Genomic DNA, 25832 nt, shown 5'->3' with positions numbered 1-25832 from the left:
AAGGCAGGGAGATTCGGTGTATGTGTGCGGAGTTAACCTTTCGAGTTCAATGTGATTTTATAATTTCGGATTTTCGGCATGGGCAGTATTTTCCGTTTGTGAAGTGATTGTCAAGCGCAGCGTTCGGGAACCGAGAGAAACCCGAGAGGGCGGGTGGGCCTTCGGAATCGGAGCAGCAGGTTGCAGAGCCCTCCCCTCCCGTCCCGCCCTCTCGCCCGCGGTGGGAGGAGGACATGCAGATGCATTTTGTTGTTGTTGTTGTTGTTTCAGTCTCGCACCTTTCCCTGGTGCGCGAGTGCGTCAAAAGGCGCTGCTGAAGCTCGGCGTCGTGCGCGTGACTTATCCGGCGGTTGCTGCCGGTCTCTGGGGAGATCCGCGCGCGCGCGCGGGGGGAGGGAGGGAGGCCGGGGCCTGGAGAAATCTCAGGCTGTCCGCAGGCGGAGCGGCCCTGCCTTTCTCCTCGTCAATGTAAGGCATGGATTAAAGGTTCCGTATTTCCTCCCCTCGCCCCCGAAAAAAGGAACTCCTTCCTCATGGAGCGAGCGGCGGTCACCTCGACACCATGAGCCGCCTTCCTGCAGCAGCTCCTCCAGCAACCGCCGGATGGATGGGCTTCGACGGCTATAAATATTAACCATCTATTTGGAACAACGACAAAAAGTTTTTTTTTAATCTATTAAAAATAGAACGATACATCTCACACGTATAGCATCTTGCGCCGAAAGACTGGGGGGGGGGGGGGGGAAATACATATTTTTAATCTTCCAGCCCTCCCAACCAAAAAAAAGCTCCCTGTGGACGACGGAAAGTGCGAAAGTGAGTGACGGACAGCAAATTGCCGACTGTTAAACGTAAAAGTCGGTTCTGGTTGGCTTGTTTTCAGTGATGCCGGTGTCTCTGGTGCAGACCTGCCGCAGTCTGGCTCTCTCAACATGGCTGCTGTCTTTCTGCTTCGTGCATTTGCTGTGTTTGGACTTCACGGTGGCGGAGAAGGAAGAATGGTACACGGCCTTCGTCAACATCACCTACGTGGAACCGGCCACCTCCGAGAGGAGGTCGGAGAAGAGCGAGTGTGGCCGTTACGGGCAGCACTCGCTCAAGCAGGACGCTCGGGGCTTGCTAGCCCTGCCCGCTCAGCACGACAAACTAGCCTGTGACCCCCAGGCCAGGTTTCAGCTGCCCCCCGACTCTAGCACCAAGGGCTGGATCGCACTCATACCCAAGGGGAACTGCACTTTCAAGGACAAGATCCTGCATGCCGCCAGGCAGAATGCATCCGCTGTTGTCATTTACAACATGGGGGCCAATGTCAATGAGACCATTACCATGCCACATTCAGGTGAGCTGGTTTAAGAGGACGGGAGAGTAAAGAGGGGTTGACATATTGGGTACAACTATCAATCATACATTGGGGTTACAGTTTACTTAACTGTATCTTTCGCCGACAATAAGTTAAGGTTGATGTTAAAGTGTGTGTGTGTTAATTTGGAACAATTTCATGTAGTATTACAGGTGATATCTTTTGCATTTCATCAGCTATACTTTATTGGTGCCGCAGAAGAAGGAGCTACAATTGACTCGCTCCAGATGTTTTCTTGTTTGACTCAACAGTCGCAGACCGTTGTGATACCCCTCTAATTATAACATCGTTTTGCACAATCCTGCGCTGATGCTAATCCAAAATCAAATGCCAGTTTAAATCATTAAATTAATTTGACTTTGTTGTAATACCAGTGGAGTATTAGGATTGCTGTTCGCTTGACAGTAGTTGCCAAATTTTGTAGACTTAAAGCAACTTGCTGCCACAAAAATGTAAATACAACATATTTTAATTTTGAAACAAAGTTCAGTTAACTTTAAATATACTGGAGGATATTATCATTTATTATCTGATAGGTTTACCATTAAATTGGATTGTGTAGTCATTTTTATTAAGACCTAAATAAATTAGGTAATTAAAATTGTTTACAATGCTGGTGTGCAGTTCATTTAATAGACGAACCAAAATTGGTTCAAATAAATCTCAGTAGCAAAGCTTGAAAATCTAGTGATAAGTAAGGAAAACTAAATGTTGTGTGCAGTTGGTCATGCCACTCTTATATGAAGTTTGCGAGACAGCTTTGCTTGCATGAGATTTTCTCATCTCATAGCCCTCCTTCATTTAATCTTTTTTTGATGGATAAATATGCAGAATTTGTCCTTTATTCCTCTTTTGTTCCTTTGTGGCTGCTAATATACTTTTTTTGTATAAAATTGCAGCTAGGGCATATTTGTCTAATTTTTATTAGCCACACAATATAAACGTTTAGGGGAGTTGGGCAGATTTGCCGGCCCTGTCGTAAGTATATCACAGGGGAAAATTAGCATGCTGACTCTTATTAATCATCCTCTATACCGACTTTGTAATCTCTTTAAACCTATTGATTGGCGAGGCTGGGTCATGCATTCCTCAATTACTCCTTGAGCTGTAGACATAGAGTCATTCTTTGATTTTGACCGTGTTCAGATTCACAGAACGTTTACAGTCCAAAAGGAGACCTTTCAGCCCATCATAGTCCACACCAGTGTTTTAACTGAGTAATTGACCTTGTGCTGTTTTCGAGTCTTCTTTCTGTAACTCTGCACATTCTACCTTTTCAAATAATCATTCAGTTCCTTTTTGAATCCATCTCTCTAACACAGCAAGGCAGTTCATTGCAGACGGTAACCACTCATAGGTTTAAAAAGCCTTCTTTCTGATGTCAGTTTTGCTTTTCACTAATTACCTTAAATTTGTGTTTTTCATTTGTGATCCTTTCATGAGTGGTAACATTTTTACCCTGTTTACTCTGTCCAGACCTCTCATGAGTTTGAATGTTGTAAATTAGTCCCTGAGGCTGCACCACATTCAGAAAGCATGTTTATGGGCGAGGGTCCTTACCTCTTCTCACTGCTTCAAATATTTACTGTTACTCAACGTGGATGGAGCTTCTGCCCAAGTTACTGTGGACATGCTGGATGTATGACGTGCTTTACATTGAAATATGTGCTGTGTACATCGCTGTTTTGTTTTAGCTGGCTGCCCGGGTGTAAAACTGGCATTGCTGATTAATTGGAAACACATTCTCAATGATCCATGAGATGACAATCTACCTCTAGTGGCTCAAAATCTGGAGCAGGTACATAGTGTATTCTGAGAGCAAGGGAAGACAGATTTCAGTCTAATTGCCATCAGTGGATATAAGGAAAAGGATTTCTGAGGTAGGTTCAGGTCTGAAGCTGAGCTGGTTAATGAGTTTTGAGAAGATTTCTGGCTCAGGTTGAGGTTCTGGATGTACGTTTGCTTGCTGAGCTGGATGATTCATTTTCAGACGTTTCGCTACCATACTAGGGAACATCTTCAGTGAGCCTTTGGACGAAGCATTGCTGATGATTCCTGCTTTCTATTTATATGTTTGGGTTTCTTTGAGTTGGTGATGCCATTTCCTGTTCTTTTTCTTTGGAAAGGTAAATCGGATTCAAGTCAACGTGTTTGTTGATAGAGTTCCGATTGGAATGCTGTGCTTCTAGGAATTCTCGTGCATGAGACACTGAGCTGGTTAATCTCAGCCAGGAATTAGGTAGAGGGTACACTACATTGAGTAAATGAATTGGGATGTCATGTCGCGGCTGTACCAGACATAGGCTATTTTTGAAATACTGTGTCCAATTCTGGTTTTCCTGCTATATGAAGGATGGTGTAAAAATTGAAAGTGTTCAGAAAAGAATTATGAGGATGTTGCCAGGATTGGAGGGTTTGAGCTATAGGATAAGGCTGAACAGGTTAGGCCTATTTTTCCCTATAGCATTGGAAGCTGAGGGTGACCTTGTAGAGCTTAATAAAATCATGAGGTGCGTGGATAGGGTGAATAGCCAAGGTCTTTTTCCAGGGTAAGGGAATCCAAAACCAGAGCGCTTACGTTTAATGTGAGAGGGGAAAAATTTAAAAGGAACCTGAGGGGCAACTTCTCATGCAGAGGGTGGCGCATGTATGGAATGAGCTGCCAGAGGAAGTGGTGGAGACTGGTACAGTTAATACATGAATAGGAGGGTTTAGAGGGATATGGACCAAATTCTGGCAAATGGGACTAGATTAATTTAGGATATCTGTTCAGCATGGATGGGTTGGACTGAAGGTTCTGTTTCTGCTATATGACTACAATCAGTATAATGTGGTTGATAGAGTTTCTGATCTGTGTCCTTCCTGATAGGATAGTATTTGCATTTTTATCATTGTTTCTGTTTTATCTGGCTGGGGAATTTTGTACAGTTTTGTTAATGTAATAATTATTTGCATCATTTTAGTTGTCACTTCGTACTTGGAATCATGAAATAAAGAAGCATATTTGAGACAATTAGTGTGTGTTTTGAAAAAACACACACTAATTTCTTTGCTCTAAGCACAGCATAAAATCCATTTCAAATCAAACTATTGCCAAAGGTTTATCGTGATTTAGAAAGCTGGGGTTTAAATATTTACTTAAGGAGAAAAGACTAGACATTTTAGGAAGGTGTCCAACAATAATTAAATTATAAACATTTGATCCAAAGGTGAATTGAGTGCTTGAAGAAATCAGAATTTTCCTTTTGTAGAGAGATATAATTAAAACTAATTGTGAAATGAGATCAAGGAGTAAAATTTTGTATGGCAGCTGGATCATAAAATCCCTGCAGTGCAGAAAGAGACCATTCAGCCCGTTCAGTCTGCACCAACCTTTCAAAGAAAATCCTGCCCAGATTGCTACCCTATCCCCTTAACTCTGCATATACCTGGACACTATGGACAATTTAGCATGGCCAATCCACCTATCCTGCATGTCTTTGGACTGCTTGAGGAAAGTGGAGCATCTGGCAGAAGCCTATACTGACATGATGAAAATGTGCAAACTCCATGCAGTCACTCAGGGCTAGAATTGAACCCTGGGTTCCTGGTACTGTGAAGCAGCAGTGCTGACCACTGAGCTCTAGTGTCTGGGAATGTGCATGTTGAATGGGTTCGCCATGGATTTAAAAAAAAATCTACACAGGGTGGTATATAAGTGGTGGTGATGTTGGAGTCTGAGTGATGCTCTTCAGTGTGTTTCTGATGAAGAGCTCATGTCTGAAATGCCGATTCTTCTGCTCCTCTGATGCTGCCTGACCTGCTGTGCTTTTCTAGCATTACACTCTCAAGTGTGTTGGTACGTAGTGGATGGCGGAATGGCCTCTTTTTCCACTGCAGGGATTTTATGATTTAAACATGAAAGAGGAGTTTAATGTATAGAAACAGCAGAAATAAACAATGTTGCCCCTTCAATCTCCTGCCCTATTCAATTTTTCTCCCTCAATTCCACTCACTCCCCTTCTTTCCATTTATCTCTTAATTCTGTGAGACACAAAAAATCTGTCTCCCTCATCTCTGAACATATTCGACATTAAAGCATCCCAAATCTTCTAGGGTAAATATTTGCAACCAGTGAGTGAAGAAATCTCTCCTCATCTTAGCCCAAAAAGTCCTTTTATTCTGAAACCATTTTTTGTATTTCACTGGCTGGGGACTATCACCTCTGCATATCTATTCTGTCAAATCCTTTCAGAATTCTCTTCCATAAATGATTTAGAATCTTAGATGTCACAGATAAAGTTTTATTCCTAGGACAATTGGTGCATTCACAGGTCAGTTTTTGGAGCTACATATCTACATTTGACAAGAATGGGCATTTTTGTTGTAGATAAGAGTTTTTAGATCACTGACTCTTTATGACATTTTCTGCACAATCATTGCAATAAATACATTTGTATTTCAGTGTGCAATTTAGTGATCAAGCTTAATTGTAATGGTTTCTCAGCTCCAAATAGTTAACATTGAAGCCAATAATAGGAACAAAGAATTTATAAATTGGCTAAATTTATATATTTTCTTGCAAGGTTGATGTGTCATTTGAGGTGTCGAAGGATTTTTCCCCTGTTTGGCTGATAACACTATCTCTCACTATCTTTAACAAGTCTTGCTCTTCAATATCCCATCATCAAATCTAGTGAACTGTCTGTCTCACAATGCAGTCAAACCATTGGACTGTTGCTTTGCTAAAGCTTTGCTTGATTGTATCCACGATTTTGTTTGCTTGATCAACTAGGGAAAATATGATGTTTGAATTGTGATTGACACTTTAATTGGTCAAATATCCATTAATTAAAGGTTGTTTAAGATTTAAGATCTTAAGATTTAAGATGGCTGACTTAAATCCCATTAGATCTATTAACAATCCAGAAGATCCTGCAATCCTCTCCCTTGCTTCTCTCCATATCCTGGGGTTCATCCGATCAGGCCCTGGGAACCTGTGTACCTTAATGTTTTTCAAGACACCAAGCATCATCTCCTTAATGCTGGCATGCTCTAGAACATCAGCATACCCCTCTTAAATCTTGCCATCATCTATGTCCTTCTTAGTGAATACTGATACAAAACACTCATTAAGGACCTCACCCATTCCCTCTGGCTCCATGCATGAATTCCCTTCTTTTGTCCTTGAGTGGACCTACCCTTTCCCAAGTACTCTCTTGCTGTTAATGTATAAAATACCTTGGGATTCCTACTTTCCAAGGACACTTCATCGCCCCTTTTTAGCCCTCCTAATTCCTTGTTTAAATTATTTCTGATTCTTTTATGTTCCTCGAGCCTTGTCTGATTTATTTCATAAACCTTAGATATACCTTGTTTTATTTTCTTTTTGACTAAATTTTCAATATCTCTTATTATCCAGGGTTCCTGAATCTTGCCATCCTTATCTTTTATCCTCCAGGAACATGCTGATCCTGAGCTCTGGTCTTTAAATCCCAATCATATCAGATGGGGGTTTATCCTTAGTCACTCCCAATCTAATTTTTCCAGTCCCTGCCTAATACTGTTATAATTAGCCGCCTTCCAATTTATCACTTTCACCCAAGGACCAGTCTTATCCTTATCCATAACTATCTTGAAATTTATGGAGTTGTAACCGTCACTACCACCTTCATATTGAAATACCCTAGAATATCAACATACCCCCCCCAATCTTATCATTCCATGTCCTTGTCCTTAGTGACTACTGATGCACAGTACTCATAGATTTCACCCATTTCCTCTGGCTCCATGCATAAATTCCAGAAGGAGAAGAAATGAAATACTCTACATCTACCTGGAAGAATGCAGCTCCCAATGCCTTCTGCCTGTAATGCCTTCTTCCCATTAATGATTTTTTTTAAAAAATGTACTGCAGAAATAAGAATCAAATAAGAAATTTCCAGTTCTGTCACAGTACGAACATGTTGAATTTCCTATCATGTGTTTTTCATCTTGGAATCCACTTGACCACTTCCCTTCTACTCTGCTGAAGAACATTGATATCCTTCTAATTGTGTCAATCACATTTCCTTTTACTCCTCACAAAAAATCAGCAGGGAAGATATTTTAAGCTTCTTATCCTTTCCTCGATTTCATTTTTTTATGATTAATATGCACATTACCTGTGTTCCTTGATGCATATTACTAAAAGTTTACCAGGCAATAGTTAATGTTTTTTTACAACAGTCCCCACTGCTGTAAAATAGCAAATGTAACCCCACTAAGGAGTTAGAGAAGATGAGTATAACTGTAGGACAGTTATCCTGGCATCAATAATAGGGAAAATGTTGGAGTTGTTTATTAGGGTCATGATAAAACAGCAATTGGAGTCAGAATTGGAGAGAGTGAAGAAATGATTCTCAAGAATAGTTCCAGGGATGAAGAACTTCAATGTTGTATAAATTCTTGAGAAGCTGGTGCTTCCTTTGTTTTGGAAAAGGAAAGGTTGAGAAAAGATGTGACAGAGGCACTGTTTAAATCAGGGATCTGGACTTATCCAATTGGCAGAACGTTACCTTAGGTCGGTGCCTTTTCATCATCTAATCAACAAAGTTAGCAACGACTCAGTGCGGAAAAAGCTTTTTAAACAGTGGATATTGAGGATCTGGAATGCATTTCCTAATTGTGGTGGAGCCAAATTCAATCAAAATATTCAAGAGTGGATTTAATTATTTTCTGTAGTGTATTTTGAAATTCAAAGAGCATTCGATAAAGTATCACACAAGGTGATGATAATACAAAATTAGAACTGATGGCATTAGGGGAATATTAATATATTAGCATGGGATGGCACAAAGGAAGGTATGGATCAGTAGGATTGAATGAATTATTACTGTATTGTAAGGAGTTACTTAGTTGGCTTATTTGCAACGCAGATTGACTCCAACAGCATAGGTTCAATTACCACACTGGCTGAAGTTATCATGAAGGACTCACTTTCTCAACCTCTCCCCTCACCTGAGGCATGGTGCCCCTAAGGTTAAACCGCCACCAGTTGTCTGTCTTTAATGAGAGAACAACACTGTGGTAACTTAATCTTTACTATGCTGTGAATTCTGGAAAGTGGTTCATTCAGTTGTAAAGTATTATAATTTCAATTGTAAAATGTCCATCACAAACTCATTATTGTTAGATAAGAGCTTATAACCGTGCCTGGATTAAGAAACCGAAGTTTGTAAATTATTTAAAACGCATGATGCTTTCTAACTTTCTTTATCTCTGCCACTAAAAATGGGAGCTGGTAATATTTTTGCTTCTGTTAGTCTGTACATCTGTAAATATTACTCAAAGCTGAGATTTTGACAAGAGTTGGTATGCAGGTACCCAAGGAAGAACTAATTCAGTTTAAACAAAATATGGATCTGGATCCTGGACTGACTTTTTTTTTGAAAAAGGATCCATTTGCATTGGGAACTGGGATGAATTGACCTTTTTTTCAATAATTTTAGGTTTTTTTCAGAATGTTCTAGTTGGCTTCATACTGTGAAATGTATCACAGCTGACAAACCATGCACAGAGTTTTTGGAGCAAGTTGTTAGCTTGGAATCAGCCTGAAGCCACCTTAGTAAGATATGGAAGCTTATACTAAATAACTTATTCTCTCACTTGGGTGCAGAGCTTCAACCAGGCAGGGAAAAGGCACACAAAAGCTACGTAACTTTAGTAATTTTGACAACATGGCATGAGATATGAGCCCTACTGGGAATACTTGATTTTGTTACATCTAAAATGTCTGAAAGATTGCTACTGATGTTATACTGAGAGATCTGCAGTACCTTTCTCACTGGTGTGACAACCTCATTTTAAACATGTTTCAAAGACTTGGTTAGAGTGTCTCTTTGACCTCTGTTCATGGAGCTCTTGCTGTTTCCACTGTCAGTTTAGCCATTTTTCATCTCCATACTACTTTTGTATGTTTAGTTCTATATAATTGTGCACCTGTTCAGTCTTGTCTGTTGCTCCCAATGTTCCAGGTTCAAGTCCCGCTCAGAGGCTTGAACACAAATCAAGGCTGACACCCTGGTGTAGTACTGAAGGAGCGCTGAACTGCTGTTGATGCTTTCTTTCCATTTGCCACATTGGGCAAGATCCTATGGCATTACTTTGGGCGTGCCTCCTCTGCTGTGCTTCAATGTTCCGGCTGAAATTTATTGCTCAATATCATAACAGATTCTGGTCATTATCATGTTGCTGTTGTGGAAGATTTTTTTTTTTGAAAGCATGTTCGCTGCCAGATTTCCTAGTCTATAGCAGTGACACACTTCAAAAGTCCTTCTACAGTTGTAAATCACTTTGAGACAGTGGTGGTCATGGAAAGTGCCATTAAGTCTTTTTAGTCTTTTCTGCTTCCATTGCACCTTTTTATTCCCAATACCATGTTCTTAAAAGAAAACAAAGGCAATGTAGTCATTTAGTATCACTCTCATTTATTCAGCCTCTGTGTGAAGAGTTCCTTTTTGCCAAGCGAAACAACTAGGGTGGGAAAATCAAGGAATTTGCTATGATCAAGGGCATCATAAATTGAGCTAAGGGTGTAATTAAGCCCAGGTTTTGTGGCAGTTCAAAGGCTAGACTATAAGAATCTCTGATCTCTCTCAATTCAGTGATTACCTGATGCTTTCACTATTCCCTGGAAATTTTTAGCTGTAGTTCTCATTTTGCGCACATTGCTTTGTATTTTATTTCCAATCTAAACATGTTACACCTAATTTTATTATTTTTAATTCTCTCTTCCAATCTTCAAAATAGTATTTTTACTCTCTTCTTTCTCAGATGGCTTGTAGAAGCAGTTCTTCTATAAAGCAATGGTTGCGTTCTTGTGCAACCCCACATTATAGAAAAATCACACTTTAAGTGCTATTTCTAAAGTGTTGGTGATGTAATCACGTTACAGCCAACACATTTAAAGTTCGTGCTTTAGAAACAGTGTCCCCAGTTCATCAGTTGGGTCATAGCGAATTCATGTTAACAAAATGCATGCTATTGCAGAGCAACCTGTACCTGTTTTTGTTTTACTTTCTAATTGTTTTCTTTTCCTGCTTCTGTGTTACTTTGAACCATGTCACCAGTTTTTTTTTGCAGTAAGGAAATCCATCTATTTTAATTTAGGTGAAGCTACTCTGAAACCAAAGCTGGCCACTTTAACACAGAAATATGAGTTACTTCTATAAAAACTATTTTCCCAGCCATGCACTTAACTTGCCTATGTTACCATTTTTATACAGGAGGGAGTATGGCACTAGAAATAACCCTAGAGGTAATTAAGTATCTATTCTTTATACTTGTTGAAATATTTTTGCAAGGTCTCAATTACATTTTTCTCTTTAAACCATGACTTCTGAGAGCTCCTTTCCTTTTCAAATGCCTTTTACAGCTCTAAATATTTTTTACTCTGTCACTTGGGAAGTCAAGATCCTGTCTATTTTTGCTGACTGTAATCTCCGAATGGTAGTGCCTTTCAACATTTCACTTCCTTTTTTGTTTTAAGCAACCATTTGTTCCAACTTGGTGCTGTTTGCTCAGATTGTAATTATTTGAGATACTCTAGTACAGTTTACCTACCTCTCTAATTTCAACCGAAGGTGAATTTTCATTGATCTTGTTTGGATTAAAACTTGCAATTTAATGCACAACCTGATTTTTAATTATCCATTTCATTTTTATAGAGAGCTGAAAGCTACATCAGAATGACTTTGGTAACAACATAAAATACTTAGTAGTTATTGCAGTAGTTTCTGATCAGTCCTAATTCAAATTAATTTAAAATATTTACGATTAAACTGGATTGGTGGCCCTGTTCTCCTGCATCATTTTCATGAGTATAGTTTGGTACTTATTTTTGAGCAAAACCAGTAAAGTCACTGAATTGAAGATGCATTTAATTCTGAAATGATGCCAGATTGACACAAGTTTCTTTTAACTTTATCATTTCATTTTCAAGGAGAAAGTGAGGGCTGCAGATGCTGGAGATCAGAGCTGAAAATGGGTTGCTGGAAAAGCGCAGCAGGTCAGGCAGCATCCAAGGAACAGCAGACTCGACGTTTCGGGCATAAGCAGGGCTGATGCCCTGAAGAACGGCTTATGCCCGAAACATCGATTCTCCTGTTCCTTGGATGCTGCCTGACCTGCTACGCTTTTCCAGCAACACATTTTCAGCATTTCATTTTCAAACTGAGTGGTATGTAATTGCAACCAGCGCACAGTCTTGGTTCTATGGACAATCCTGCAACTTTTTAAACACCATTTTTAAATTTCTTGGTATTAGCAAAGAACGTATAGTTCAAATAACCTTTATTTAAAATTTGAAAACTGATGCCAATAATTGAAGCTTTGTGTATTTGCAAGCATGAACATAGCTCAGTTTGCTTAGCTGGAATATAGTCACATGGCCTTGTGAATAATTATCATTGTCCTTCTAGTGCATTCATGCTATCATACTGTGTTTTCTCAATTATGTTCTGAATTCATATAATGAATGCACGCCTTTTTGCATCATTTCAAACAATAAGGTCAAGTAAAAAAAAATTAGGCTAGACACTAATTTATATTGTTGTACAGGATTGCTGTGTTTCAGTCATCTTACAATTGCCTGTAACTTGATCCACATCTCGGATTTTATTATTTCCTATATAGTGCCTAGTGCTCTGACTTGATACTGTCATGTGCCAAGATCAGTACTATATGTATGTTCCCTACGGGTCACAGTTCTCATGCTCCAAAGCAAATGAATAATGTAGGTGCCGTGTAAAATAAAGCAAAGAATCAAATGATTTTTGGTTTGTTTTTAAGTGTGTTGCATTCAAAGTGGAACACAACTTATGACACCTGGAGAATGAGCACTTCCATTTCAAGACAAATTGTGGTGTACAGAATTCCATGCTACTAGTACCACAAGTTCTGCTGGGTCCTCTGTAATTTATGTCATTGTAATCCTTGCTTTCATTGGCAGTTTCTTGCCATACAATCACTATTTCATGTTAATTAGTTTATCATAGCCAATAAACCTGGCCTGTATGGCTGTTCTGTTTTCTCTGGGAGGTAAATTTCAAACAGAGGCAACTAGTTCCTTCTTCGTTACCCTCCTTGCAGATATTTCTTGTCAATGAGGGTGCTAAGGGCTTGAGATAGCAACCAACCTAAATGACTTGTCAGGCGAACCTACCAATTTAAGGAAACGCTTTCAATGAAAAAATCAATTACTCAAAATGCTTTTGAAATGTAATGCTACCTTTTTATTTTGAGTAACTGGAATATCTAATGTCCAAAACAAAGCTGAGACAAAATAAAATAATTTTGTGATTCTTAGTAACATTATTAAGTTTACACTTTTAATTTTCTTCAGGCTTTAATACCTTTTTCTTAAGTACCTCTCAAAGCATGAATTTTGGCTGGGTTTCCATTGACAGTTGTACATTTCCAACTTTGACAATTTGCAGAATTAGCCAGTATGAAATCTGTATACATGCAGATTTCAGTATCCCAGGATCAAGGGATAGATTTATGAATGGAAGTAAAGGGTCACTTGACCCAAAACATTAACTGATTTCTCCCCACATATGCTGCCAGACCTGTTGAGCTTTTCCAGTAATTTCAGTTTTGGTTTCCGATTTAGATCATCTGCAGTTCTTTTGATTTTTATATGAAAGGATATATCTTCTCACCTTGTGAGAAGGATTATTGGAAACTATTCCTAGACAAGATATCTCTGGTCCGCAGCACCTGTAATTTATTAATTGACAAAAAAAAAATCCTTTTATAGAGCATATTCAAAGAATTTGAGATTCCTAGTTCTGAGCTTCCTGTAGGTAAGTAGGATGCCAGACTAACAATATTTCAATTAGTGTACTGGTTAAATTTCATGGAAATTCAGAAGTACTGGTGCAAACAGTTCTTACGTTTTGTAATTAAAACTTTTTTTGTAAAAGCTATTTGACCTACTTGCAACTAGTTGTATACATGAAATTTTTAGTGATGTAAATGTGATTGTACATAAATCAGTAATGTGCCTGCTAATAACTGGTTATCTGGAATATCTCAAGTATCAAGTTTTGTAAATAATGAGGAAATTATGGATAGAGTAAAGACTTTTAGGCGTTCAAATACAGAAATCTCTCTCTCTCGGGATTGGAATGCAGAGATGTGGAAGTTATGTTTATGGTTAGCTTCAATCTAGAATGAAACTGAGGAAAAATTTGTTGGCCTGTGTTTTCCAATGACTGGAACGTAGTTGTTGCAGTGTTGATGGGAGTTGCACATGACTTAGCACCCTGCAAAGTCCCAATCAGGGTACACTTCAAAGGGATTGGCTGGGGTGGTGAAAATTCTGTGTGGAAATTCTTCTATGCTTGGACCCCTCCAAAAGTCTCCATTTAAATCCAAACCTTCAATGGGTAGTGATGAAATTCACTATTCAGGGAACATTAGACTATTTAACAGACCTATGCTGGCCTCATACAGCTCTGACTCGACACCCCTGCCCACTCGGCTGCTAACCGAACTGCTGCTGCTGTTGAGTCTACTTTTGGTTCTATATTTCCAAATAGTTGTTTAAAAATTTGGTTTTATTGTCAAACCATGAGCGTGTTCTCTTTTCTATTACAGCCGTAGTGTTCCCAGTTGGAGTTAAATAAGAAATCTAAGTACAGGTTGATTAATTATTTTTAAAATATTAGTGTGACTGAGAAGAAATTAAGTTTGGTCTAAATATATTACTTAGGGAAAGATAACAATTCATTTAATGTTTTCCATAAATACTGTACTTCAAACAGATTTCCAAACATTTACTTTTCTGATACTTCCATATAAAAGCAATATGGAAAAGATATTTGCTGAAAGGTAATTATTCAGTTATTAAGGTGTATGACCTTTTTTAATGGTAAGCAGCATGAGTTCTGATAATATATTACTGAGATTTTGAGTGGAGGACACCTTGAATTTGGCATTTCACTTGATTGTTAATTTGCCATCTGCTGAACTGGGAGGGCCTGGGCCTTGAGTTGTCTGGACTCAAAAATGTAAAAATCTTTGATACATAATTGCCTTTCTGCAGACAGGCTTTATTTCACTGATTCAAATAAATCATTCTAGGTAGAGTGTTGGATGAAACTCTACCTACCTGAGTTGAGTATAGGTCTACGTGAGACTAGATTTTGTCATCCGTGTAGCAATAAAAATGCTCAACGCAGGTTTAAATTTAGTCTTGTATCTGTAGGGTCCTTTGGATTCTTGAATCTGATTATCAAAAACAAAAATACAACAGAAGTTGAGGAAGTTGAGTAAAGTCAGTTGATATGCTATTATAAATGCTTATTACTCATAATTCATTTCTCACTTGCTGGTGTAAAAGGGTTTATTCACAGTACTATTTCATTGGGAGTTCAATTCAACATAATAAGTAATTTTCATTTCTCAGATCTTGCCCTGCTTCAGTTGTAAACCTTGCTGGGGTGGACAGTTTGCTTGGGCAGCAGCAAAACCTGGATGTTAGGTGAGCTGCTGCATGGGCGATGGTGAACCTTCCCAGTAGCTTGCTGAGCTCCTCGTCATTGTGGATGGTGATCTGCAGAAGATTAGGAATAATGTGGCTCTTATTGTCCTGGGCTGCATTGGTGGTCAGGTACTCGAGACAGCAGCCAAGAAAATGGGGGTGCCCCCAGCCCTGACCTGCTTAGTGTAATACACTGTCTGCTGCACAAGAGGTATGTAGCCCCCCGGGAACCAAAGGCTAGCTCGGAAGGAACCGGACTTGGCCTTAGCCAGCTTTCCCCTTCTATTTACCACGACTGGACATTCTTCAATTTTCTTTTTTGTCCCGAGATTTCTGAATCCTGTCATCAACGTCCAACCTTAAATTTTAGAGATTTTCTCAACTTTATGTGGATGGGTGGAGCATTGTTGTCTTAGATAGGATCGCTGGCAAGAGCAAAATGATTAGTAACAGTAACTGCCTGTTGTTTAGTGACCTGTAACTGATCATCAGAAAATCAAGCAACAGTGAAGGGAGCAGTACAGGGTTTCAGCTTGTGGCATATAATCAGTCAGTAAACATGGCCTGTTCTTTTGGTATGTAAGTGCAGTAGGACTTCTGGAGGCTAAGGTAGTTGGTATCAGGTGGTGGCAGGTACCTGTAATCTTGGAGGAGACTGGATGCGCTGGTGATTGTGTTTTAACAGCAGTTGTCAAAATGATATCTACCTTCAAACTTTTGCTTCTGGATACTTCCAAATCACTTGGGGATAAAAATTAGGGTTTTCCAGACTTCTTAAAAAAACCCCACAAATATATATACAAGTGGCTGGATTGTTTGAGGGTTGGCGGTTAAGTGAGCATAGCTTAACTGATGTCATCACCTTTTAGAGACTCTAGTTTATGTCACTGGCTGGCTTCCCATAGTTGCAAGGTGTCACCACCTGTTGTTCTGGCAATCTGTTCATTCCCAGGTGAACTAGAAATATTTGTGAGCCTCAAAAGCTACTGGTGAGCAAGAATGATATTTTTGCAGATGTACAGATGATCAATGGGAATTCCAAAGGTGGTCTTGTCCTGTTACATTTTAAGCTCCTTTAGACTTGGAAAGCGTCTTTAAAGTTTAAAACAGATTTTACAAGTGACAGCAAGGTCACCAAGATATCCACTTCAAATTTGGTTGCTGACACAAGTGAGAAGTAGGACCAAGTCAAACAGCTTTACATTTCATGTTATGTCATCACTAAATGGCTGATAGAACAAATCATAGGTTTTGAGACACAACTTGGAGGTGCCCATTAAAATGCAGGGTGGCTAGAATGGGTATTGTGTGTGTGTGGTACATAATTTTGTGCAGTAACAATATTTGTAACTGCAGGTGACGAAAACAGAGAGAATGCACACTATAAATGATTGTGAAGTGGAGAAAGATAAGGAAATTGAAGAAAGCCTGCTTTTTACACTGCTGCTTGGAATGTTGGTGATAGTGTAATCTGCATTAATAACAGTATTTCCTCATGGTAAAAGCACATTTAATGGTCAACACCTCTCTCCAGCTCCCCGTCCTAAATGCCATCGGAACAATGCAAGTCTGTAACCAACCAACCACCACATTAGTGCCCATTCATTTATGTAAACTCATTCATCAATAAAAAAGTAAGTTAATTTTAACCTTTTTAAATTAATTGAATATATCAAACAAGAAAGTGATGAAAATAATATTTAAGTGTTACGATGCAGAGGTTGAACCCCTCTGCTAACTAAAACTAAAATACCCAGAAAAGCTTCCCTCACCTCGTAATCTGTTAAAACTGTGAGTGAGTGAAAGAAAACACCAACTTCCACTTGAAAGAAAAAATAAATTATTTTCCTAACTCTAACAGTGAACACTAAACAAAAACTATTAACAAACCCGAGCCCCCTTTTTCTTAACTAATCACTGTATGACACCAACTGTATTAAAATGCTACTCCAATAACATAATGATCAAACATTAAATTAACTTAATCTCTCAAAGTCCACGCAATCTGTTATGCAGTCTCCCTTCCATCTTTCCAAAACTGCTGCTGCTGCTTTCCTTCCTTCTGAATCTGCTGTTTCCTTCCGATTCTGTTGTCTTCTTCCTGGGCCATCTTCTGTGATTTTTGTTTCTCTGCGAATGCCTTTGTATAAAATTCCTCGGTGCTTTTTAAGAGATTTTTTTGAGAACCCTTTCAGATGACCTGTGCTCTCACGTTCACTGGGAGGTTAGCTCTGACTAATTTTCAAAGTGCCTTTCCTTTTTAAATCCACAAGACTCATTAGTCTGATATTATCAGTACAATCCAATTCAATTGATTTTTGGTATCCTGGGCATAATTTAAATTAATTGGCTAAATTCAAATCCGGTTGCTTTAACATCAAAACACAACCCCAAGCCAACGATTACATATTATCAATTCTCAGCACTCTGTGTCGTCCTGTTTCTCCCCCTCTCAGCCGAAGCAAAACGATCAGCGACACAGTATCATTTTAACTCCTTCATCTTTATTCTGGGCCCTGGAGGGAGAGAGAACGATCACCCATGTGCCCAGAGACATGAGTTCACCGTCTTCTTTGGAACAGCAATTTCTTAATGAACCATATAGTCATTTTACAGGGAGGAGCATCCAGATAAGGCAACATATATATTGATTAGGTGACCGTTACAATCAGCGAGTGTCAATAGTAAAGATTAAGCCATCTGGTGTTACACAATGAATAACTGGCTTCACATAATGAATACTTTTCACCTTGTTAAACTGACCTCACGTTCAGAATGCTACCTCATCTTGTTAAATGGTTCAACATAATAGCGAGTTTTGAGAAGATTTGTAGCTCGGGTTGAGTTCTGGATGTAGGTTTGCTCACCGAGCTGGAAGGTTTATTTCCAGATGTTTCATCACCCTACTAGGTAACATCTTCAGTGGGCCTCCGGGCGAAGCACTGCTGATGATTCCATCATAATCATCATGATGATCCCACTGAAGATGTTACCTAGTAGGGTTGCGAAATGTCTGTAAATGAGCCTTCCAGCTCAGCTAGCAAACCTACATCCAGGCTCCTCCTCATGAATGCTTTTCCACCTTGTTAACCCATTACCCTTGCCTGCAGCACCCCATCGTGAACTAAGTTCTTATCTGATCTGAATCATGCTCAGCTGAACCTCTTGCTTCACAAAACTCAGAACTTAACTGTTTCCCTGCCTGCTTATACTCATTCTCATCTGCACCCGTCAGCTAGTCACAGACATGTGCTGTCAAAATCTCTCAGTTCAGAAACACACCTCTCAAAGTGAATATTCACTGTTTCGACTTTTTAACATATGCTGAGAAATATGAACATAATATGTACTGTTGTAGGCATGTAAGTGTAACTACTAAACTGTTCTGTAAACTCCTGACTGATGCTGCAACCCGTTACAGCTTGAGGAGAGACAAAGGCAGACTGTTCAAATCTTTGGTCAGACTGGTCAGATGTTTTAGGCAGTAATTGCTGGGTTTTGATGTCCTTGGGATTCCACCAAAGCTTACTCCAACTGTAACATCAATCTACTTGCACCAGCAAGGACAGATCTCCTCACTAAAAGACAAGACTTCATGTTGGATAACTCTGTTTTTTGGAACATGCGATTATGTAACGAGTAATGTAGTGATGAAGGTGGGAGTAATGGAAGTGCTTTCACTTTCTTTCCTTTTCCGATCATCCCTTTCATAGGCAGGGTGTATTTCAGTACTAACATTGCATGAGTGCACGTCAGCATGAAGCTGAAGGCCAAAGCTATTTGTTATCCCTTATAAGGTTGGAGAGAGGTGGGTACTTAGAGTGCTCAGTTGGAGACAAGGTTGATTTAGGTTAATTTGTTTGCCTTGTTTTGACGTTTTGTGGAGTTGGCCAATCTATCCCTATAAAAAAAGCATTGTTGTGAAATGCCCTGCAGCATCAACCCATTTCTGCCTGAAGGAGATTCCTCTGTCCTCTGCAGTCACACACAGTCATTGTGCTTAGAAGGCTTGGCAATCCATCTCTTATTGTAGCAACAATGTTTTTTCAAAATATAAAAAAATCTTTTTAGTACATAACTATTGCACTTCATTAAACCAAATTTGCCAGATCAAAATGAAGGAATCATTATTGTCCTTGATGTTAGATTTTAACCTAAGATCAGTTGTTTAATTGTTAGCTAATTTCCTTAGCACTGGTGAGCTTTGTGAATATATCTCAAGTTCTTGGTGAATGGTTATTTCCCCAATTTGCATTTTCACTGGTCTTTGTTTGGAGATGAGGAGGAGCCAGAAAAAGAGACAGATTTCAAGCTCATTTTTCCTTCTCTCCCTTCTGCGACTCAAAACAGCTACTAAAATATAGTTTGTATATATGTTCCTAAACTTTATTTTATTGTCTTTAAAAGCCGGCTAATCGGCATGCAGTCCTTTCATCTCCCAATATGTGAAATAATCGTATACATGTGAACTAAAACAGGAGGTGCAAATTGACTCGACTGCTTGGTTTTGAAATGGTAGTTTCAGTGCAAATGATACTGTTTGTTCCAGATCTGTCAACGTCGTCTCAGTTGGTGGTTAGGTGATCATGACAGCCATTTTAAGTTGATATTTGTCTCACTTTTAAACTAATTTTTTTTCCACAAAAGGATGAGTGGGAAAACGGAGGACTGGGAAGCTTTTAAAGAACAACAGAGGATTAATAAGAAGGAAATACGCAGAGAAAAAATGAAGTACGAAGGTAAACTGGCCAAAAATATAAAGGAGGATAGTAAAAGCTTTTTTAGGTATGTGAAAGGCAAAAAAATGGTTAAGACTAAAATTGGGCCCTTGAAGACAGAAACAGGGGAATATATTACGGGGAACAAAGAAATGGCAGAAGAATTGAATTGTTGCTTCAGATCTGTGTTCACTGGGGAAGACACAAGCAATCTCCCTGAGGTAACAGTGGCTGAAGGACCTGCACTTTAGGGAATTTATATTTGCCAGGAATTGGTGTTGGAGAGACTGTTAGGTCTGAAGGTTGATAAGTCCCCGGGGCCTGATGGTCTACATCCCAGGGTACTGAAGGAGGTGGTTCGAGAAATCGTGGATACATTGGTGATTATTTTCCAGAGTTCAATAGATTTGGGATCAGTTCTTGCGGATTGGAGGGTGGCTAATGTTGTACCACTTTTTAAGAAAGGTGGGAGAGAGAAAGCAGGAAATTATAGACCATTTAGTCTGACCTCAGTGGTGGGAAAGATGCTGGAATCTATTATAAAGGATGAAATTACGACACATCTGGATAGTAGTAACAGGATAGGTCAGAGTCAGCATGGATTTATGAAGGGGAAATCATGCTTGACTAATCTTCTGGAATTTTTTGAGGATGTAACTCTGAAGATGGACGAGGGAGATTCAGTAGATGTAGTGTACCTGGACTTTCAGAAAGCTTTTGATAAAGTCCTACATAGGAGGTTAGTGAGCAAAATTAGGGCGCATGGTATTGGGGGCAAAGTACTAACTTTGATTGAAAGCTGGTTGGCCGATAGGAAACAAAGAGTAGTGATAAACGGCTCCATTTCAGAATGGCAGGCAGTGACCAGTGAGGTACCGCAGGGATCAGTGCTGGGACCGCAACTTTTTACAATATATGTTAATGATATAGAAGATGGTATTAGTAATAACATTAGCAAATTTGCTGATGAGTTGGGTGGCAGGGTGAAATGTGAGGAGGATGTTAGGAGATTACAGGGTGACCTGAACAGGTTGGGTGAATGGTCAGATGCCTGGCAGATGCAGTTTAATGTGGATAAATGTATGGTTATCACTTTGGTGGCAAGAACAGGAAGGCAGATTACTACCTAAGTGGAATCAATTTAGGGTAAAGGGGCAGTACAAAGAGATCTGGGTGTTCTTGTACACCAGTCAATGAAGGTAAGCATGCAGGTAACAGCATGTAGTGAAGAAGGCTAATAGCATGCTGGCCTTCATAACAAGAGGGATTGAGTATAGAAGCAAAGAGGTTCTTCTGCAGCTGTACAGGGCCCTGGTGAGACCACACCTGGAGTACTGTGTGCAGTTCTGGTTTCCAAATTTGAGGAAAGACATTTTGGCTATTGAGGGAGTGCAGCGTAGGTTCACGAGGTCAATTCCTGGAATGGCGGGATTACCTTACGCTGAAAGACTGGAGCCACTGGGCTTGTATACCCTTGAGTTTAGAAGACTGAGAGGGGATCTGATTGAGACATATAAGATTATTAAAGGATTGGACACTGTGGAGGCAGGAAACATGTTTCCGCTGATGGGTGAGTGTCGAACCAAAGGACACAGCTTAAAAATACGGGGTAGATCATTTAGGACAGAGATGAGGAGAAACTTCTTCACCCCGAGAGTGGTGGCTGTGTGGAATGCTCTGCCCCAGAGGGCAGTGGAGGCCCAGTCACTGGATTCATTTAAGAAAGAGTTGGATAGCGCTCTCAAGGATAGTGGAATCAAGGGTTATGGAGATAAGGCAGGAACAGGATACTGATTTAAGGATGATCAGCCATGATCATATTGAATGGTGTTGTAGGCTCGAAGGGCAGAATGGCCTACTCCTGCACCTATTATCTATTGTTCCCAGAATAACAATTAGATGGTGAAAGTTGAAAATTGAATGGCCATTTTTACCATGAGTGTAACAATATCAGCTCTGCTGAGAACTTAATCATCTGTGAGGTAGTGTTCGTTTCAGTTGACTGAAAGGCCCAGTTAAAGGAAAAAGATGTGTATTAATACTGGGAAGGTAAGATTATTGCAGCTAATTGTTATGAAGGTGATATTTCACCCAAAATCAAACTAACAGGACAGAGCATTGCATGACATAAGGTTAAATTATTTTAGTAATATTAGTTAGCTCACCATAGCTGAGTTCTCCATTTCCAGTGGCCAAGGATGCCTTAGTTCCATTGATCTCTAGTTCTTTCAGCTGTGGTCTGCAGAGGACTAAGCATTCAACTCCATTCCAATATGTGCGCATTCCAAGAAAAAGGTGGAGGGACATGTAGTATTGAAGAGTTGGGAAGACTGCAAAAGGACATGGACAGACTAAGAGAATGGACAAAGAAGTGGCAGATGGCATACTATGTGGAGAAAGTGAGTTTATGCACTTTGTTAGGAGGAATGAAGGTGTAAAATATTTACTAAATGAGGAAAGGCCTTATAAATCTGAAGCACAAAGGGACTTCAGAGTCCTAGTTCAGAATTCTAAAGGTTAATATGCAGGTTCAGTTGGCATTTAGAAAGGTAAATGCCATGTTAACATTTATTTCAAAACGGCTAGAATACAAGAGCAGAAATGTACTGCCGAGGCTGCATAAGGCTCTGGTCAGATTATCTTTGGAAAATTGAGTGTGGTTTTAGGCCCGGTATCAAAGGAAAGATGAACTGGCAGAGGGAGTCCAGAGGTGGTTTACATGGGGATGAAGGGCTTGTCATATAAGGAAAATTTGAGGAGTCTTGGTCTATATCTGCATTTAGAGGCATGAAAGAGGATCTCATTGAAACTTGGAGAATATGGAGAGGTCTTTATAGAGTGGACATGGACAAAATGTTTCCACTAGAAGAAGAGACCGCGACCGTAGGCCACAGCCTCTGAAGGGGCGAGCCTTTAGAACTGAGATGAAAATGTCTTCAGTCAGAGGCTGGTTAATCTGTGGAATGTGTTGCCAAAGATGGCTCTGGAGGCCAAGTCATTGAGTGCATTTAAGACAGATTCTTGAATAGTAAGTGAATCAAGAGGTATAGGAAGAAGGCAGGAGATGAGGGATGAAAAACATTGGCAATGATTGAATAGCAGAGTGGACTGAATTGGCTGAATGGCCTATCTTCTGCTCTTATAGTTCTACAAACCCCGTTTTGGAGAGCACATCTATCTTGTGTGTGTATAGTATTCTATCAAAAGCATTCTTCTAGTCCATACCAATGTCCATCGTTCTGTCCGACACACACGCAATGGTATATCTGAGTAGTGTGAAGCTTTTTGGAATCTTCCTGTTAGATTTTGCACAAGTCTGGTCAGGGTGGTTCACCGACTCCAGAACAGACCTCACCTGAGGTGAGGCCCTTCGGCCCTCCAAGCCTTGCACCAATCCAAATCCTCTATCTAAACCTGTCACCTATTTTCTAAGGATCTGTATCCCTGTGCTCCCTACCCATTCATACATCTGTCTAGATATATGACTCTTGTGCCTGCCTCTACCACCTGGTAATGTGTTCCAGGCACCCTCTGCATAAAGAACTTTCTACACATATCTCCCCTGAACATTTTCCCTTTCACTTTGAATTTGTGACCCCTAGAAAGAGGTCTCCCTCTTTCTAATGAAAATAATCCTAATCTACTCAACTTCTCTTCATAGCTAGCACCCTCCATACCAGGCAACATCCTGGTGAACCTCCTCTGCATCCTCTCCAAAATATCCACATCCTTTTCGAAACATGGCAACCAGAACTATATGCAGTATTCCAAATGTGGCCGAACCAAAGTCTGATACAATTGTAACATGACCTGCCAACTCATATACTCAATACCCGGTCCAGTGAAGGAAAGCATGCCGCATGCAGCCTTGACCACACTAGTGACCTGCACTGCCACCTTTAGGGAGCAATTTGCCCCAGGACTTTTCCATTTACTACAGTAAATCCCTATAGTTCCCTTTTGAATTGGATCTTTCAAAATGCATCAGCTTGTATTTGCCCAGATGGAATTCCATCTGCCATTTCTCCACCCAACTCTCCAATCTATTTATATTTTGCTATATTCTCTGACAGTCTCCTTCATTATCTGCTACTCCACCAGTCTTAGTGTCATCTGCAAACTTGTTAATCAGACCACCTATATCTTCCTCCAAATCATTTATGTATATCACAAATGACAGTGGTCCCAGCACGGATCCCTGTGGAACACCACTGATCACAGCTCTCCATTTTGAGAAACTCCCTTCCCCTACTACTCTCTGTCTCCTGTTGCCCAGCCAGTTTTCTGTCCATCTAAGTAGTACACCCTGGATCCCATACAACTTCACTTTCTCAATCAACCTACCTTGGGGAACTTTATCAAACACTTTGCTGAAGTCCATCTATATGACATCTACAGACCTTCCCTCATCAATCAACTTTGTCACTTCCTCAATGAATTCTATTAAATTGATAAGACCTTCCCTGCACAAAACCATGTTGCCTATCACTGATAAGCCCATTTTCTTCCAAATGGGAATAAATCCTATTCCTCAGTATCTTCTCCATCAGCTTCCCTGACATCAGGCTCACTGGTCTATAATTACCTGGATTATCCCTGCTACCCTCCTTAAACAAGGGACAACATTAACAATTCTTCAGTCCTCGAACTTCACCCTGATCAAGGATGCTGCAAAGATCTGTTAAGGCCCCAGCTATTCCTTTTCTCGTTTCTCTCAGTAACCTGAGATAGATCCCATCTGGACCTGGGGACTTGTTCACCCTAATGCCTTTAAGAATACCCAACGCTTCCTTCCTCCTTATACTGACTTGACCTGAAGTAATCAAACATCTATCCCTAATCTCAATATACATCATGGACCTCTCCTTGGTGAATACTGTTGTGGTTCTGTTCGCCGAGCTGGAAATATTTGTTGCAAACGTTTTGTGCCCTGTCTAGGTGACATCCTCAGTGCTTAGGAGCCTCCTGTGAAGCACTTCTGTGGTGTTTCCTCCGGCATTTATAGTGGCCTGTCCCTGCCGCTTCCGGTTGTCAGTTTCAGCTGTCCGCTGTAGTGGCCGGTATATTGGGTCCAGGTCGATGTGTTTGTTGATGGAGTTTGTGGATGAGTGCCAAGCTTCTAGGAATTCCCTGGCTGTTCTTTGTTTGGCTTGCCCTATAATAGTAGTGTTGTCCCAGTCGAATTCATGTTGCTTGGCGTCTGCGTGTGTGGCTACTAAGGATAGCTGGTCGTGGCGTTTCGTGGCTAGTTGATGTTCATGGATGCGGATCGTTAGCTGTCTTCCTGTTTGTCCTAATATAGTGTTTTGTGCAGTCCTTGCATGGGATTTTGTACATTACATTAGTTTTGCTCATGCTGGGTATCGGGTCCTTCGTTCTGGTGAGTTGTTGTCTGAGGGTGGTTGTTGATTTGTGTGCTGTTATAAGTCCTAGTGGTCGCAGTAGTCTGGCTGTCAGTTCTGAAATGCTCCTGATGTATGGTAGTGTGGCTAGTCCTTTGGGTTGAATACTGATGCAAAGTACTTGTTAAGAATCTCATCAATTTCTCTGACTCCATGCATAACCTTCCTCCTTTGTCCTTGAGTTGGCCAGCCCTTTCTCTCGGTACTCTCTTGCTCCTGAAAGGTGAATGAAAGGCTTTGGGATTTTCCTGAACCCTATTTGCTGAAGATATCTCATGGCGCCTTTTAGCCCTCTTAATTCCTCATTTCAGATTGCGGATATTCTTCCAAAGCTTCGTCTGTCTTCACTTGCGTAGACCTTATGTATGTTTCCTTTTTTGTCTTTGCTAGTCTCAATTTCACCGTTTATCCATGGTTTCCTAATCTTGTCATTTCTATCCCTCATTTCACAGGAACATGTTTCTCCTGCACTGAAATCAACCTCTTTTTAAAAGTCTCCCACATATGAAATGTGGATTTATCTTCAAACAGCTGCTCCCAATCTACATTCCCCAGCTCCTGCCAAGTTTTGGTACTGTTGGCCATCTCCCAATTTAGCATCCTTCCTTTAGGACCACTCTTATTTTTGTCCATGAATGTTCTAAAACTTATGAAATTGTGATCACTATTCTCAAAGTAATCCCCTACTGAAACTTCAATCACCTGGCTGGGCTCATTCCCCAATGCTTGGTCCGGTATGGCCCCTTCCCAAGTTGGACTATTTACATACTACTCTAGAAAACCCTCCTGGATGCTCCTTAGAAACTTTGCTCCATCTTGACCTCTAAGTGTATCTCAAACAATTT

General features: G+C 40.1%; 1 protein-coding gene across 2 annotated transcripts in view; it reads left to right on the top strand.

Moving 5' to 3' along the window:
• Window positions 1-264: 264 nt before the first annotated feature.
• Window positions 265-25832, top strand: part of rnf150a (ring finger protein 150a) — a 137718-nt gene continuing 112150 nt past the window's right edge. For both annotated transcript variants that reach the window (XM_043674141.2, XM_043674140.2), the window contains exon 1: window positions 265-1339. In XM_043674141.2, coding sequence (XP_043530076.2) covers window positions 886-1339 — 454 coding nt within the window. In that variant the 5' untranslated portion in view covers window positions 265-885. The remainder of the gene's footprint in view (window positions 1340-25832) is intronic.

This window comes from Chiloscyllium plagiosum, unplaced genomic scaffold, assembly GCF_037043375.1.
Source record: "Chiloscyllium plagiosum isolate Xiang-an unplaced genomic scaffold, Cpla_swu_hap1 HiC_scaffold_36, whole genome shotgun sequence".
NCBI classification, from domain to species: domain Eukaryota; kingdom Metazoa; phylum Chordata; class Chondrichthyes; order Orectolobiformes; family Hemiscylliidae; genus Chiloscyllium; species Chiloscyllium plagiosum.
This window is presented reverse-complemented; position numbering and strand designations above follow the sequence as displayed.